Here is a 16,317-nt window from a genome sequence, read left to right as displayed (position 1 = left end):
GTGGGGATGGAGGATTAGGAGGTGAGACATCTTTTTAAAAACAGACATAAGATGTTCTATGCATATACTGCAACTCCAAACCCGGAGAAAGTTTTTTTCACCTTCTCAATCTATATTTGAGTCCCAGACTATTGGCCATATTCTGATTCATACTTACCTGTGAGCAAGCAAGGAATCAAGGCGTAGGAAAACCACATCAGACTTGCTGCGATTTCTTCTAGAACCATCGTGAGGATCTGTGGCAGACTCAGCTTGACCTGGGACGTGGTTACCTTCCAAAATGTAGCACTCTGTTCATCTCAGCAATCCTTGCTTCGGCACACAGATGTTGGGGCTGAGGTCTGAGTCGCTGTAAAGCGTAAATTGTTCTGGAAAGAGGAGCCAGCCCAGACAGCTCAGAAGAGGCGGGCTGTGCAGCACCCTCCTTTCTGCCCAAACCCAGATATTGCATCAGGGGGAGTGGCCTAGGAGAGTTTCACAGAAAAGTTAATTCTGGGAAATTTAAAAATCTGTATGAGGGAGATACCTGGATCACAGGCTTTGTCCTGGGGGACGATGATGGTCCCTAGAGGCCCCCTTGGCAGTCAGCAGACAAAGATTATCTGACCCTCATCAAATAGCTCTTTCCTTCCAAGTCTCCCTCTTGTGAGTTCATTCAAGCTGTGTACCAATTAGCTCTTTTTGCTACAGCCCCACTTCAGAAAAAAGGAAATTTTAAAATATTTTTAATATCTTTTAAAAAGTCAGGAAGTGACCATGAATAAAACTTTACATTTGCTTGCATTTGCAAAAAGAAAACCCAGAAGAAGATAGAGAAACTACTAAGATTGGTTACCTTGGCACAAGGGGAGTGGCAATTGGGAAAGATAGAGGAGAAAAATGGGAACTAGACTCTGGTATCTTTTGTTTGTTTTGAGATTTTTTTAAAAAATTGTTTTTATTGTGGCAAAAGACACGTAACATAAAATTTACCATCTAAACTATTTTTAATATACAGTTCAGTGGTTTTAAATACATCCATACTGTTGTGCAACCATCAGCACCATTTGTCCCCAACTCTTTCCATATTGTAAAACTGAAACTCTGTATCCATTAAACAATCACTCCCCCTTCTCCCCTCCCCCTAGCCCTGGCAACCACCATTATATTTTCTTTCTTTATGATTTTGACTACTCTTAAGTATCTCATATAAGTGGAATCATGCAGTATCAATCTTTCTGTGACTGGCTTATTTCACTTAGCATAATGCCCTCAAATTCACCCATTTTGTGGCATAGTGCAGAATTCCCTTTCTTTTTAAGGCTGAATAATATTCCATATACCACATTTTACTTTTCCATTCACCCACTGATGGACACTTGAGTTGCTTGCATGTTTTAGCTGTTGCGAATATCAGGCTGCTATGAACATGGATTACAAATATCTCTTCAAGATCCTGCTTTCAATTTTTATGGGTGCTGTGTATCTTTTTATACTGTTTGAGGACTGAATCATGTGAATGTACTATTGCAATTTTGGAGAAAAATTTTTTTAATTGGAAGGAAAACCTTAAGGGTTTGTCCCCTTAAAATGACAGCTTTTCAAAGACGCCAAACTCTCTACATGTACACGTTCTTTAGTGGGAAGAACATGAATTTTAGAGCTCAACTGATTTTGGTTCCTGTGTCAGAACTTATTTGCAGTTCTTGGGAAATTTACTTATTTATTCATTTAACAGACATTCACTAAGGACTTACTATGTGCCGGATCCTGGAAATGCAATAGTTTCTGCCCTCAACCAAAAACTTCCCAACTAATGGAAAAAATAGACAGGGGAATTATCATAAATCAATATTGAAAATGAAGTGACATAAATATTCACAAGGGAATATAGAAGCACTAAAGATATATACCTTACCCAGTCTGGGGTATCACAGAAGGCTTCCTGGAGATAACTTTTGGGCTGAGTATTAAATGCTGAAAAAAATCAGCCAGCCATAGTGTGTTTTGGAAACCACAAAGTTTTGTGCAACTGGATAGCAAGGTCAGAGCGGAAAAAAATAGGGCTCAAAGGCAGACAACAATAGGATTCAAGGGCACTTTGAATGCCTTGTTGAGGAGCTTAAAGTTTATCTTGAGGCATTGAAGGTCAAATGAGGGGTTAAAAGTGCAAATCTGGGAGTTCCCGTCATGCCTCAGGGGTAACAAACCCGAATATAGTATCCATGAGGACACATGTTTGATCCCTGGACTTGCTCAGTGGGTTAAGGATCCAGAGTTGCTGTGAGCTGTGGTGTAGGTCATAGACATGGCTTGGATCCCACATTGCCATGGCTGTGTGTAGGCCAGCAGCTGCAGCTCTGACCCCTAGCCTGGTAACTTACATGTGCTGTGGGTGTGGCCCTAAAAAGACAAAAAAATAAAAAGGGCAAATCTGATCATGTGATCATGTCACCCCCTATATTTGAGCTTTAAAAAAAAATTTATGACTAGGGTAGCAAAAACTGTGGAAGGGCCCAGACTGGAGGCAGGTGGGCCAGGAGGGAGATATGTTGGTCAGCCCTGGTGAGCAATATTAGCTTCTACTGGGTTTTTCCATGTCTGTAGAGAGCAGTGGCTAAATTCAAATGAGGGTGGTAGAATTGACAGCTCCTAGATATTGAGTGGATTGAAGAAGACAAACACGATTTTCAGGTTCCAGGCTTAAGTAACTGGGTGGATGACAGCTCCTCAACCTAAATAATGAAAAGGAGGGTGGGGTCGAAGCAGGGCAGGCGGGGTTGGGGATGGTACAGGAAAAGGTTGTGTTCAGCTTGATGCACTTGCATTTGAGGTGCTTGTGTGGGCACGGGGAGTCTCTAATATATAAATGATCTTGGTCTCATTTCATGGGATCAAGGGCATGGAACAATCTCCTCCACCTTCAGCATCTCAGTGGTAGCTGAGACCAGGGAGTAGGGAGTGGGTGAGCACATCCAGGAAGAATATGTAGAGTAAGGAAAGGTGTGGGTATGCTCCCGGAAAAGACCCACATTTAAGGACCAGCACAAGGAAAATGAAATAGGAAGATACAGGGGAAAGAAACCAGTCCAAGAGGTAGTCCTGGAACAAACTATGGTCGAGGCGGGTATGAAACCGTCGAGGCGGGTATGAAAAAGAGAGTTACTGAGTAAATCATTGAAAAATTTCTCCTGGACTTATGTCACCTAGAAGGCCATTTATAATCTCAGTAAGCGTTTCAGCAGTTAGGTTGAGGAGTAGAGGGAAAAGTGTGCTCTTTCAACAGCTCCACAAGCCTCATTTTTATAAAATAGATAGAATGATATCTTGCATACCAGTTGTGGGAATTAAAGAATGCAGACAAAGCACATTAGCAAAGTGCCAGGAATACAGTAGGTCTTTACAATTTTTTTATATTATATATTAATATATAAAATAAATATATTAGCGATTATTTCCTCTGACTGGCTGGCCCTGTGTGGGCTGCCTATCTTTCAATTTGGCCCCTCAATCAGCAAAGAAGGGCTCTAGTTGGTGATACCTATTACAAGGTAGTCATTAAAATCATGGCTCTGGAGCCAGACTGTCTGGGTTGGCATTCAGATTCTGCCACTTATAAGTTGTGTTTTTTTCTCCTGAGCCCAAGGCATGGGTAAGTGCCAGGGCCAGGGATCGAAATCAGGCCACAGCAGCAACCCAAGCCGCTGCAGTGACAACACCGGATCCTTAACCCACTACACCACAGAGGAACCCCAAGCCAAGTCTTTTAAACAATCTATTTAAGTGTCTTCACTTGCAAATTGTAGACAAATAATAGTACCTAATTCATAGGGCTGTTATGAGGTTTAAATGTGATGGCACACTTAGAAAAGGATCTGGCAAAGTATATAAGCATTAACTGTGTTATCTTTTTACTACACCATAGTTAAGAACATTTGGTGCGTCCTCTCCTTGATCCCTGCTCTCTATGTACATTTTCATATATTACACATCAGGACTGCAAGATTCGATTCCCAACTTTTCAGTGACACATCTGAAATTTATCTACTGTATATCACAGACCTAGTCAAGGATGGAGATAGGAATTCCAACAGAGATTTGCCTAACTCCAAGTTCTCACTGCCTCCCCACTAGAACCAAAGGAGGGCTCACAATGTGTCTGAGGCACATAAAGCAGTGAGTGATCTGGGAGATTAGCAAAGGCTTTAGAGAACAGACTCAATATGGAACTCCAAGGATGTATTCATTTACATTTGGATAGGAGAGATACATTTGCAGCTAAGCATTCCAATTGGGAGAATGATATGGATAATGCCCAAGGATGGAAAAGTTGAAGGGAAAACAGACTGAGGATGAAAAAGAAACAGTAAGTAAACTGAAAATGGGAAAAAGAACAAGACTCATATAGTTATGTTATTCGGGAGGAGGGAGAGTTGTTCACCAAACCTTGAGGTCTTAAGATAGTTAGCTCAACCCAGGCATGGATCCCTGTCAGGATGTTCCTGCCCAGCACTGCCATGCAAACAAGGCAGTACAACCTGTTAATCCTTCACAAGCCACTCTAAGGAGATCCTGTCTTCTCAGTGCACCTCTAGGGGCACAGAGGGGTTATACCTGCTTGCCACAAGCTTTTGAATGATAGTTCCTCTCAGGACTGGTTCATGAATTAGTAAGGAACTCTGACCATCCACCTCTGCATGGGCCATGCCATTGGGTGAGAACTTCTGGAGTGTCCTGCCTTACCTGCTAGCCCCTACCTTGACACCCCCGACTCTGATCTTGCCTTTCTCTTCTGGCTTGGAGGAATTTCTCTGTCTATACCTTCTCATCATCTGGTTGTGATCTTTATCTACACAACATGCCCAAACCAAACTATCCTCTAACCTGCTGCCTGTACTTCTCAAATTAATTTCCACTGCCTTGCAGAGTTGAAGATGATCAGTCATCTATATCTGAAGATGAATTGCTGGAAGAATGATGCTATTTCATATAAGCAGGTACAGTCTAGAAATAGGACTTTGTTTTATTATACTATCTAGCACTTAAACATTTACTTATGGAAGGAAAAAGCAAAGGAATACAGGTTTTTAGGGAAAGGTAAATAGTGGGGAGGGAAAAGGAGGTTGATGGTCAAGGAAGAGATTCCTAGGCCCTCTGAGCCCCACAGGGCTAGGAGCAGAATACAGCAAGGGAAGAACCAGGGTGTAAATTTTGAGGCACTCCGTCTTAGGTTGTGCAAATGCAGGGCAGGTCATTGTGCCCTAGGACAGACTACATTGGTCCAATAACACTTCCTTGCTCTACTTAGCACAAAATAGTTCTCTTTACCAAGATTCCTAAGTATCTATGTCTTGTGTTTTAGAGCATTTGACATTTAGTTGTAACCCACTGTCACAATTTTATTTTATTTTTCCTGGAAGTGACACAGGGTATTTAAACAGTGGAGTTTTCCTTGTATTAGATTCTTCTGACTCCTGCTTCCACTAAGTCTGCTCAAGATTTAACTTCCAGACAATTTCAAACTAGTTTTCAGGGTTCTTGCAGCCCTTTTTCAATCTCCTTTGAATATATTTTCCTTATTCAGTTTCCTCCCTGGTTTATTGTCTGGCCACAAGTGTACAACATCAGGCGACCTTCCTTAACCTCAATTCTTTCCTTAGAGTGTAATGAATTAAAACCCTTAAGTGTTAAACAGTCCTCCTTTCAGTAGTTATAACTGACCCTTTTCTATGTGACATTCTCCAACAACTTCTCTTAAAATGGAGAATCAGGCCTATTTAGAATAGCCCTTTGTAGTTAGAAGTTCCAAGTGTAAATAAAACAAATACCATTTTATTCCGTTGTAAAATTTGAAAACCAGAAATAATGCTCTGTAATAGTGAAGATCTTAATACTATTTTTAAATGATTTTGGTTGCTGTATTTTCCTTCATTCACTGGTCTAATCCTAGTCATCAGTGATTCTATTAAGTGAAGCACATAATATGCTCAAGGTCAATTCTATCAGAAGCCTCCTTTGACCATCCTACATAAATTAACACCTTAGTATTCAGTCTCCAACCCCCTCATCCTGCTCTGTTTTTTTCTTTACTGCACGTCCCCATCAGGCATTAAATCACTGCTCACTAGCAATATAAGTTTATGACAGCTTTGGGACAAATTTGGCCAATTTCTTCACCATCATATTGCTAGGTTAGAATAGTCTGGCACCTGTGCAATCGAATATCAGCTGGTTGAATGATGCATAAACATCTCCAAAAGCTAAACAAAAACGCAAAATCATACACACAGATATAACAGTTCAAAAAAATTTTTTTTCCTATTTTTTTATGGCCACACCCTTGGCATATAAAAGCTTCCAGACTAGGGGTCAAAATGGAGCTGCAGCTGCAGGCGTACACCACAGTCACTACCAAAGCAGGATCCAAGCCACATCTGTGACCTACAATGAAGCCTGCACCAATGCTGGATCTTCGACCCACTGAGGGAGGCCAGGGATTGAACCCACATCCTCACACACACAGTGTCAGGTTCTTAACCCACTGACCCACAACAGGAACTCCCCAAAAGTATTTTTCTTATCTTGACACCAAGTGTCAGCATATGTCCTGATGAAATCACTATTTTTTTTCTACAACATCCCCCTTTTCTATAGTCTAGAAAATATCGAAACAAGTGAAAGTTTGTTTGGCATTAATTGTTCCAAGAGGGACATACTTATTCAGGGATTACTAATTTCTTCCACAAGATTAAAAACAAAAAAAATCAAGGGAGTTCCCGTCACGGCTCAGAGGTAATGAACCTGACTAACATCCATGAGGACACGGGTTCAAACCCTGGCCTCCCTCAGTGGGTTTAGAATCCCGAGTTGCCATGAGTGTAGTGTAGACACGGCTTGGATCTGGCATTGCTGTGGCTGTGGTGTGTAGGCTGTCAGCTACAGCTCCAATTTGACCCCTAGCCTGGGAATTTCCATATGCCATAGGTGTGGCCCTAAAAAACAGAAAAATAGAACAAAAATCAATTTAATAACCATTCCAGTGTTAAACCTAAAACAAACAAGACTTTAGTCTCATTCTGGAATCTACCTTTCTCTGTAATTTCCCAAGAGCTACGTGCAAATTTTCTACATTATTTAAGACATTATCTGAGCCGAGAGATTTATTTAAAGCAACTAAATATCTTAACCACCTTAGATGTCTAAATTATCTATTTGTTTGCTTTCCTGTTTGAAAGTCGTTATCATTCCACAAGGTACAAGAAAACATGGAGAGGAAACTGAGTATTTTTTTTCATCTTTTGTATTTAAACTACAAATAGGAGTTCCCGTCATGACTCAGTGGTTAACGAATCCAACTAAGAACCATGAGGTTTCGGGTTTGACTCCTGGACTTGCTCAGTGGGTTAAGGATCCGGTGTTGCCGTGAGCTGTGGTGTAGGTTGCAGATGTGGCTCGGATCCTGAGGTGCTGTGGCTCTGGCGTAGGCCGGTGGCTACAGCTCCGATTCAAACCCTAGCTTGGGAACCTCCCATATGCTTCGGGAGCGGCCCAAGAAATGGCAAAAAGACAAAATAAACCAACAAACAAACTGCAAATAAATTTTGCAACATTATTCCAAAATAGTGAGACCATTTTCCTATGAGCTTTAAAAAACTGCCGTCGTGGTGCAGTGGTTAACGAATCCGACTAGGAACCATGAGGTTGCGGGTTCGATCCCTGCCCTTGCTCAGTGGGTTAACGATCCGGCGTTGCCGTGAGCTGTGGTGTAGGTTGCAGACGCGGCTCGGATCCCGAGGTGCTGTGGCTCTGGTGTAGGCCGGTGGCTACAGCTCCGATTCAACCCCTAGCCTGGGAACCTCCATATGCCGAGGGAGCGGCCCAATAAATAGCAACAACAACAACAACAACAAAAAGACAAAAGACAAAAAACAAAACAAAACAAAACAAAACAAAAAACAGCTCAGGAATTCCCTGGTGGCTCAGTGGGTTAAGGATCCAGCATCACCACTGCCGTGGCTCAGGTGGCTGCTGTGACGCAGTTTAGATTCATGGCCTGGGAATCGCTCAAACTGCAGGCATGGCCAAAAACCAGCAAACAAACATACCACAAACAATAAAGATAGCTTAGAGTATTTTGAGTGGAAGCATTTTAAAATCATCCTGTTTGTGCTAAGCAATTGTGGGCATGAGGCCAATTCTGAAGTACTTGAGATAAAGAAAATGCTCTGGCTGACAAAACACATTCTCAAAAACACACTATGGTTTAAAACATTTACCTCTGTGAATGTGGCCAATAACTAAAACTCCTCCTGCTCTTCAAAACCTCACAAGCCCAATTTATGTTCTACTCATTAAACAAACAAGTCTCAACAATCTGTATATTTTCAAATCAAAAGAAACCCCCATTAGAAAACTAGAAAAAATATATTTCAGTTCTTTGGTCATTTCATTTTAGGGTATGTAACAGCAAGAAACTAGGGTGTGGATTATGCAGAGTATGGTCTGTTTAGAACATGACAGAGTTGAGTCATATAAACTTGCTAAACCAAAAGAACAAGTTTATCAGAAGAGAGGAGCTTCCTACCTTGCTTTTCAATAGACTGTTGGCTTTCCCCTGAAGCAGTAAGTAACATGGCATTCTCAAAAGTCCACTGGATGTTGTTCAAAATGAACATCTACCCTACTTCAAATATGCTTTAAGTGCAACTTCAGTTGTGAAGCCATTTGAAAAGTTAAAGGATCTATACAAATACAAGATTACAAAGGAACCCCTTATCTTCTAGCAAAATACTAAAATGGAAAAGTTAAAGCATGCTGGAATGCTACATTCCTAATTTACTGGTTCCAACATTGCATCTGAAGTGTTTCTGAAAAAATGAGTTTCCAGACTCCAAAACAAAAACTCCAAGTTACAGGAAAAATAGGGAGTTAACAGTAACTGCACTTGGAGATTTGAACTAGGGGAATAAAAGTTGGGAAAGAGACTTTTTTACACCGTTGGGCTGTTTTTTGTTGTTGTTGCATGTGTTTTATCACCTTTTTCGTAAAAATAAAGGGAACATCCATACTAAGAATAACCTTGTGGGAATTCAAATACAGTATTATCAGCTTCTCATTTTTGCAGGGGAAACCAGAAATCTGAATTTTATGCAGAAACCCCCAATTTTGAATGTAAACAGTTACTTTTTTAAGCAGTGTGGGTTGAACTGTATTCCTATTAAGTTGTATCCTGAATAGGAGCACCTTGCAAGATGGGGGAAGGGTGACGGTGGTGAGTTTTGCACTTTTCAACAACAAAAGAGGCTAGGCTTGCCAAGGGAGGTGCCTTTTCCCAGTTCTCACAAGGGTACCTACACAGACAGTAGTGGCCCCGCTTTTTGCAATCTCTGGATTAGAAAACAGAATTGAAGCATTAGATCTTGGAGTTAACTCATGCGCCTTTAATCCATCCACATACCTAGGAGAATAATATCATTCTATCAAGGCAAGCTGCTCATCTTCCAGGCTTCTTATTCTTCTAGCAATGGCAATGGATTGTACTTAGGCCTTCCTATTTTAAGTGATATATTTGTGACACACCGTTTTTAATAGTGCCAGATGCCTTGTGTTACCGTGTTTAGTTAAAGATGTGTAATATATGTGAGTATAGAGTCAGTTGAATTAAGGACTTATGACCAAATAACAGATACAGCAGCAATAGCTTTTTGTTATTGAGTTTATATAAAGTTTTGAAAGAACTTATATCTTCTTCCAAGATTTTGGGGATATTACTTGTATAAGTGGGTGGGACAGGATTATGCATGTTATGAATATTTAAACTGATAGCTAAGCATTTCCTCACAGGTGGAAGAAAATTCCTGTTAATACTGCTTTTCCCAGGACTTTCCTCCTAGCCTAAAACAAGCACACAGAGGCCAATGTGTCATGATACAAAATGTACAAGGCTGGAAATAAGGAAACTTGGTTTCTAATACACATCCTGCTACTAGCTAGTTACGTAGATGTTTTGTAGTGTTTATATAGGTTTTCTAGTTTTTTTCTTTTTGGCCACGCCCACAGCATACCGGGGTGGGGGATCAAATCCACACTACAGCAGTGACCCAAGCCACAGCAATGACAATGGGTCCTTAACTTGCTGAGCCACCAGGGAACTCCCATATGTTCTAGGGGGGTTTTTGTTTGATTTTTAGGACCACACCTGAAGCATATGGAAGTTCCCAGGCTAGGGGTCAAATCAGAGCTACGCTGCCAGCCTACACCATAGCTACAGCAACTTGGGACCCGAGCCACCTCTGCGACCTACACCACAGCTCATAGCCAACACCCAATCCTTAACCCACTTTGCAAGGTCAGGGATTGAACCTGCATCCTCATAGATATTAGTCAGGCTTGTTACTGCTGAGCCACAATAGGAACCTCCAATGTTCTAGTTCTTAAGAAAATCAATTCATGTTTTTAAAAAGCAGCCACTGCTGTGAAGATTGGTTTAAGACCTTAAAAAAACTGAGAAAATGTTGACGTACAAAATTAAGTAGTTCCCAGTGAGGTTTTCATCACATAATAAGAAGAGCACACAACAGCTATTATTGGCACACATGGACTATCTAGGAATTCTCTAGTTATTATAAACCTAATTATGGCACAGAAATATATTCATTCTGCTTCCAGTGCTACTCCATTTCTAGCTACTTTCTCAAAATCCTTAACATCAGCTCAGTGGGGTTTGCTATAAATAGCTCATGTCTGTGATACGTAAAAGTAATGGCTCCCCTCATTTTGTTTTTTTAACACCCATTTTTTAAAGTAAGGAAGATGGGGAAAACTCACAAAGAGATGGAGAGTAAAAAAAAGCATCATCAAAGTTTTGCTTAAAATTAAAAAGATGTTTTTTACTACCTCATCATTTTACAACCACTTTAAATCTATTTTTTCAATTTATATTTAAATGACATTACAGCAAAAAAAAAAATATATGACTTTTGTTTCCATTAAATTTGCCTACTAATAATCATCTTAATAGACAAAGGGGGGGCTAAGAAAGATAATTAAATATGAACTGAAAGCCTTTAAAAGCAGATGCAGTGAAGATAAAAAATTGTACATCAATGACTTAATTATATTTGCTGACTTTTGTTGCTTGGTGGGAGAAGCCAGGGCTGCCACCCAGTGGCAATGTAAGTCTTTAAATGATTTGAAGATTTAGAGAAATAAAAAAACATTTAAAACAAAAATTAAAAACACCAAATCAAAAACCTCATGAATTAGATGATGTAATTTTGGTGTATTACACCAGTAATTCTGTGGTATATTAAATGTCTCTTTATAACATAGTAAAGAATACAGTCATCTGCCAAGGCAGCACTGGGGAAATTTTTTGAAAAGCTCATGACTTCCTACTATTTACTAAGTTACATGGTTTTAGTAAGTATTCTCAATTAAAATATTGAAGGTTACATTCCTTAAATTACATGTCCAGTATTTATAATGGGGGGGGGGGAAGCCGTGACCATAAAATACAATTGGTTTTCTTCTGTGATCTACAGAAAAAGATTCAATACTCTAGAGTAGCCTCATATCCATACACTCAAACTTCTGCTTGGTAAACAAAAACAAAATAGAAGCACCTACAAAAACAAATTCTAAAAATAATTTTCTCTAACCATTAGCACATACTGCATCTTTTCCTCAGGTATATACATCAATTCATGTCCCAGTCAATAAAACTCAAAGCTGAAAAGTAGCAGATATATTATGCCTGGTAGTTAATGATGTTTGGTGGGGGGAGAATCAAGTATCTCACTGTCTCCTACTTCTCAAAATTTGGCCATAGTTTTTTTTTCACATTGACACAGGTAATGTATTCAAATACAAGACACTTTGGTGAAATAACACTAAAGCATCCATTCACAGTTTGAAAAGCTAATTATCTCAGAGACTGCCTTGTTCTCTTGCATAAACAGATAGAAGAACCCCCCTCCAAAACTATTAGGAATTTAGAGATTTTTGTTTCCAGTAGTTGTAAAATTAAATTGTATATAATGTTTTCTAACCTATGTCCCATATGTTTTGTTTTACACTGAAGACAACGAATGAGTTTTGAATAATGGCAGACACAACATACTTGATATTTACAATGGCTTGAGACAAATACAATACCTGAAAATAATTTCTAATTTTCCATTTATTATTGCTATTTAGTCACAGAAAAGATTAACTCTCCAAGAAATTTATTTTAGCATATGCCATATATTGATATAATTGATATAATAATTTTATATGATGAGAAACCATTGCAGAAGTAACTAAGGTGGTGCCCTTACACAGAAATAAAGAGGCAATAAAGAAATTCTTCCATATAAAGACTTTTGACTTGCATCATTTTTTCAAAATATAAAACCTTACTATTAGAAGCAAAGAGAAAAACAGCCAAAAAAATCCCAATAAAACAGAAGACCAAGGATAAGGAATTGCTCTATGCAGATGCTTGGCATATGTAGTAAATATATGTATGTGCCGAGTTATAATAAAAAATACTTATGTATTACAGTCAATTCTCATAGAGTTAGAAACAGCACTTTCCAATCAAGCATGACTGGACTGACATTTTCTCAGTCTTCAATTACATGATGAATTACAACTGTGTAGCAGTCACTTCTGGTCAACAATATCATGATAAATGCTTAATAAGATATAATTTCTCTCCTTGTTCACTTGTAAAAATTGGTGCCTTTTTGTAATGTTCTACAAGTTCTTCCATCGTGCTGAATTTACGCTGCCCAATGCAGTAGAGAGTCTCCTTTAGTTGGACTTTAAAATGCTTGTTTTTCCCTTGTGCTTTTAGTGATACAGAGAAATCATTTGGCTAAAAGAGAAAAAACATGTAGGGTAAACATTTTGAAAGACCATTTATTGGCATTTTTATATTAAACTAATAACAGCTAAGATTTGAGCACTTTTAAGTAGTAGGTACAATGCTAAATTATTTATGGGAATTATCTCCTTTATGCTTCAAAGCAAACCCCATTTTACAGACAGAAAAAAAAAAAAAAAAATGAGGCTGAGGAGAAGTTGTCCAAGATCACCCATCTAGTTAAAAGAGATAGGATTCAAACTGAAGTAGACTCCTTTTATGTACTCTATGTAACACCCAGAGCAAATCCTTTTGTTTAAAATCTGAAGCATAAGAGCTATATTCTCTCCATTCAGACTTCTCAGAAACATATAGAAAATCCAAGACAACCACTTCTGTTCAATTAGTAGCTATCAGTTGCTGTCTTACAGAGTAGCTGATATAATACTGATTTCTCAAAGATGAAGGCGAAAAAAATGAGAACTGATATAACCTCTAATAAGAGGTCATAAACTCAAAATGCCTACAAGGGGCAAAAAAGAAATGTAAGCAAGGGCCAGAGTAGCTATATAGAGGGAACAACAGTGCATGGCTTATCTAAAGGATGTGGCCACTTAGCTGCAGTTGTTACCTTGTAGGAATATGGCTCAATGTTGACAGACTTTCCAATTTTAAAAGGGAAATCTGATGTCTAAATTTTTATAATAAACCTTCCAAAAAAATTTTTTTAATGCTTTTTTTCTTTTTTTTTTTTTTTTTCTGTTTGTTTTAGGGCCGCACCTTTGGCATATGGAGGTTCCCAGGCTAGTGGTCTAATTGGAGCTGTTGCTGCCAGCCACAGCCACAGCCATAGCCATGCCAGATCCAAGCTGAGTCTGTGACCTACAGCACAGTTCATGGCAACGCCGGATCCTTAATCCATAGAGCAAGGCCAGGGATCGAACCCTCACGGTTCCTAGTTAGATTCATTTCCACTGTGCCATAACGCCAACTCCAAGCCTTCCAAAACTTAAATACTGATAACGAATTCAAATGTTTAAAAAACACTATGCAGATCAAACAAAACATTCCTACTTGAGACCACTACATTAAAAATTCTACTGCTAAAAATAATGTTATATTTTGGCTAATATCTATGCTTGATTACCCACAAGAAAATACACAGTATTCTGCAATTAAGCTAGCTTCTTAGTTTTTTTTTAAACCTAACACACTTCTGAATAGTCTGTATCAACCTCAGAAGCCTCTTACACAATTACTGTCAGTTTCAAAAAGTGGAAACATCCTATACTTATGGTTATTTGCCATCTATTCCAGGGTTGCTCCCTTCCTAATCCCTCTGCCCACTGCTTGTCCTGGAAAGAAGACCCAGGGCAGGCATCTAACAGAAAACAAATCCCACCAGTCTTCCCTATCATCAACCGCCTCTCTTCCTGAGGGGTTATGTACAGGCCCCCATTTCTTGATCTTTATATAGGACAGTTCAATTAATTTCATTTTCACCCTCTCTTCTTTTCTCTCTCTCTTACACCACTCTCACAGATAGGTTTTCTTCTTTCTTTCAACCTTTTCTATAATCATACATTCACTTTTGTACAAATATATACACACAAAGCCAATACTAATCATGATTTAAAAATTGGAAAAGCAGTGATAAAAATAAAGGCAATTTTTAAGGGACAGAGTATCATCAAATTCTAATATCCTAGAGAATATCCCAAAGAGCCCACATAACTTTTTCTTATTCAATTTATGGTTTTATAGTTTTACTAGTACTGGAACAGAATTTATCTTTTATTGCAAATGGACCTCAAATACAGTGCTTATTCAAATGGGTTTTTTTAGGTACACAATAACTTCCAAATGACCAATTTATAATGAAACTTAAATATCAATTTTTTAAATTTAGGGTTTTCCCTTATTGTAAGGATAGTGCATCCAATACCCAATTCAAAATGTTTTCTCAGTTTAGTCTACTGCATAGAAGAAGTAAAGAAGCCAGTGTTTAATTTTTTCTATTTTTCAGTTTACTGCAACAGAAAATACATTAGGAAAGCAAAGCCAAAAGAACTAGACAGGGCCAAATAATTCAGTGTAGGGCTATATTTTACTAAAAATAAATACAGTTGGAAAGAACACTGACTTTCACTCAGAATAAAATATGCTTATGTCCCAACTTACTGCGTGGTTAACTTTAGGAAAACCACTTAAGCTCTCCAATCCTCTATTTATTTTTTTAATACCCAGAGCTCTATTTCCATTTACCTTTGAAAATCAACTTACCGAAGATTCACTATCACGAATGAGGAAATCACCTTCACGGCCTCTTTCATTTAATGCCATTTCTGCTTGGTGCCTGGTGACTTTGCCATAATACCATGGATTGCCAGCAAATTTTCCAGTGAGTGAAGGCCTAATGTAATCACATTGTGGAGGTGATGGTTCTAGACCCGAGGTTAATGGATTATTCTGCATAATGGTAACATAGTTTTTTGGCACCAGACCAATCATTCCATTGATCTTCCTGCATTTCCACCACTCAGGATCATTTTCAGGTTTTTCAATAACATCCATTATATCTCCTTTCTCGAAATTAAGTTCTTCATCATTGGAGGAGCTGAATGGGTAAAGAGCCTGTACCACATGCAACACTTGTCCAGTATTTAGGTTATTGACGACTGCTGCTAATTTCTCTGACAAGGAACCCACATGGTCACCCAAAGGACTGTCACCTTCCTCAGTTACATAGTTTGAAGGAAACCATCCAATTTGTCCATTGTAGCTACCGCGCCACCAACCATCACTGCATTTCTCCATGACAATCACCTTCGTCCCTTTTATCAATGACAATTCATCCTCTCTCTCTGCCATGTAGTTAAATTTCACATAAGCAGGCATGTTGAGATCATAGAGACGTTCCCCTGGGTCAACAAAGCTTTCATCAGCAGGAGATGCAGAATCTGGCACACTATGTTTTCTTTTCACTTTTCCAATGCCTGTTTAAATAAAAAGGGTAATGAGAATACAAAACAATAATCAAAGATACCAATTCATTCATTATTAAAAAAATGGATCTTCAACTGCTATTTTTTTAAGTCTTTTAACTAAGATAACAAATCTCTCCTCCCTCCCTGTCTCCCTCCCTTCCTTCTCTCCTTCCTCCCTCTCCTCCAACTTCTTCCCTCCTTCCCTGGAGGTTTGTTCCTGTTGACCCCCTTCCCATATTCTTTTCATAACCAAATACTTAACTATAGTTATTATATTGCAGTTTAACTTTTTATCTTTTTTTGTGTCAAAGGCTCGGAAATAATTGCATAACAATTATAAAATTGCCCTAAATTAACAAATTGTCTCTTAAATGTACATACAAGATTACTTCTCTCATATCAACAATCTAAGTACATAAAGGCTCCAAGAAACACATATTCTACTTGTCTTACTTTATTAACCAAGATTCTGTAACTAGCAGTATAGAAACAAAACAATAA

The 16,317-nt window shown here is 38.7% G+C and overlaps 2 protein-coding genes across 7 annotated transcripts in view; both read right to left on the bottom strand.

Moving 5' to 3' along the window:
- The window catches only part of IL20RB (interleukin 20 receptor subunit beta), a 39,803-nt gene extending 33,405 nt beyond the window's left edge, over positions 1-6,398 (bottom strand). For 2 of the 3 annotated variants that reach the window (XM_003358566.4, XM_013982051.2), the window contains exon 1: positions 158-6,398. In XM_003358566.4, the coding sequence (XP_003358614.1) occupies positions 158-227 (70 nt within the window). In that variant the 5' untranslated portion in view covers positions 228-6,398. The remainder of the gene's footprint in view (positions 1-157) is intronic. The other variant, XR_002338102.1, reaches the window with a different exon arrangement.
- Positions 11,810-16,317, bottom strand: part of NCK1 (NCK adaptor protein 1) — a 77,290-nt gene continuing 72,782 nt past the window's right edge. For 2 of the 4 annotated variants that reach the window (XM_021068315.1, XM_021068316.1), the window contains exons 3-4: positions 15,113-15,825; positions 12,143-12,841 (exon numbers count right to left, since the gene is read on the bottom strand). In XM_021068315.1, coding sequence (XP_020923974.1) covers positions 12,647-12,841; positions 15,113-15,825 — 908 coding nt within the window. In that variant the 3' untranslated portion in view covers positions 12,143-12,646. 4 annotated transcript variants of the gene reach the window in all.

Source organism: Sus scrofa, chromosome 13 (assembly GCF_000003025.6).
Source record: "Sus scrofa isolate TJ Tabasco breed Duroc chromosome 13, Sscrofa11.1, whole genome shotgun sequence".
Taxonomy (NCBI): domain Eukaryota; kingdom Metazoa; phylum Chordata; class Mammalia; order Artiodactyla; family Suidae; genus Sus; species Sus scrofa.
This window is presented reverse-complemented; position numbering and strand designations above follow the sequence as displayed.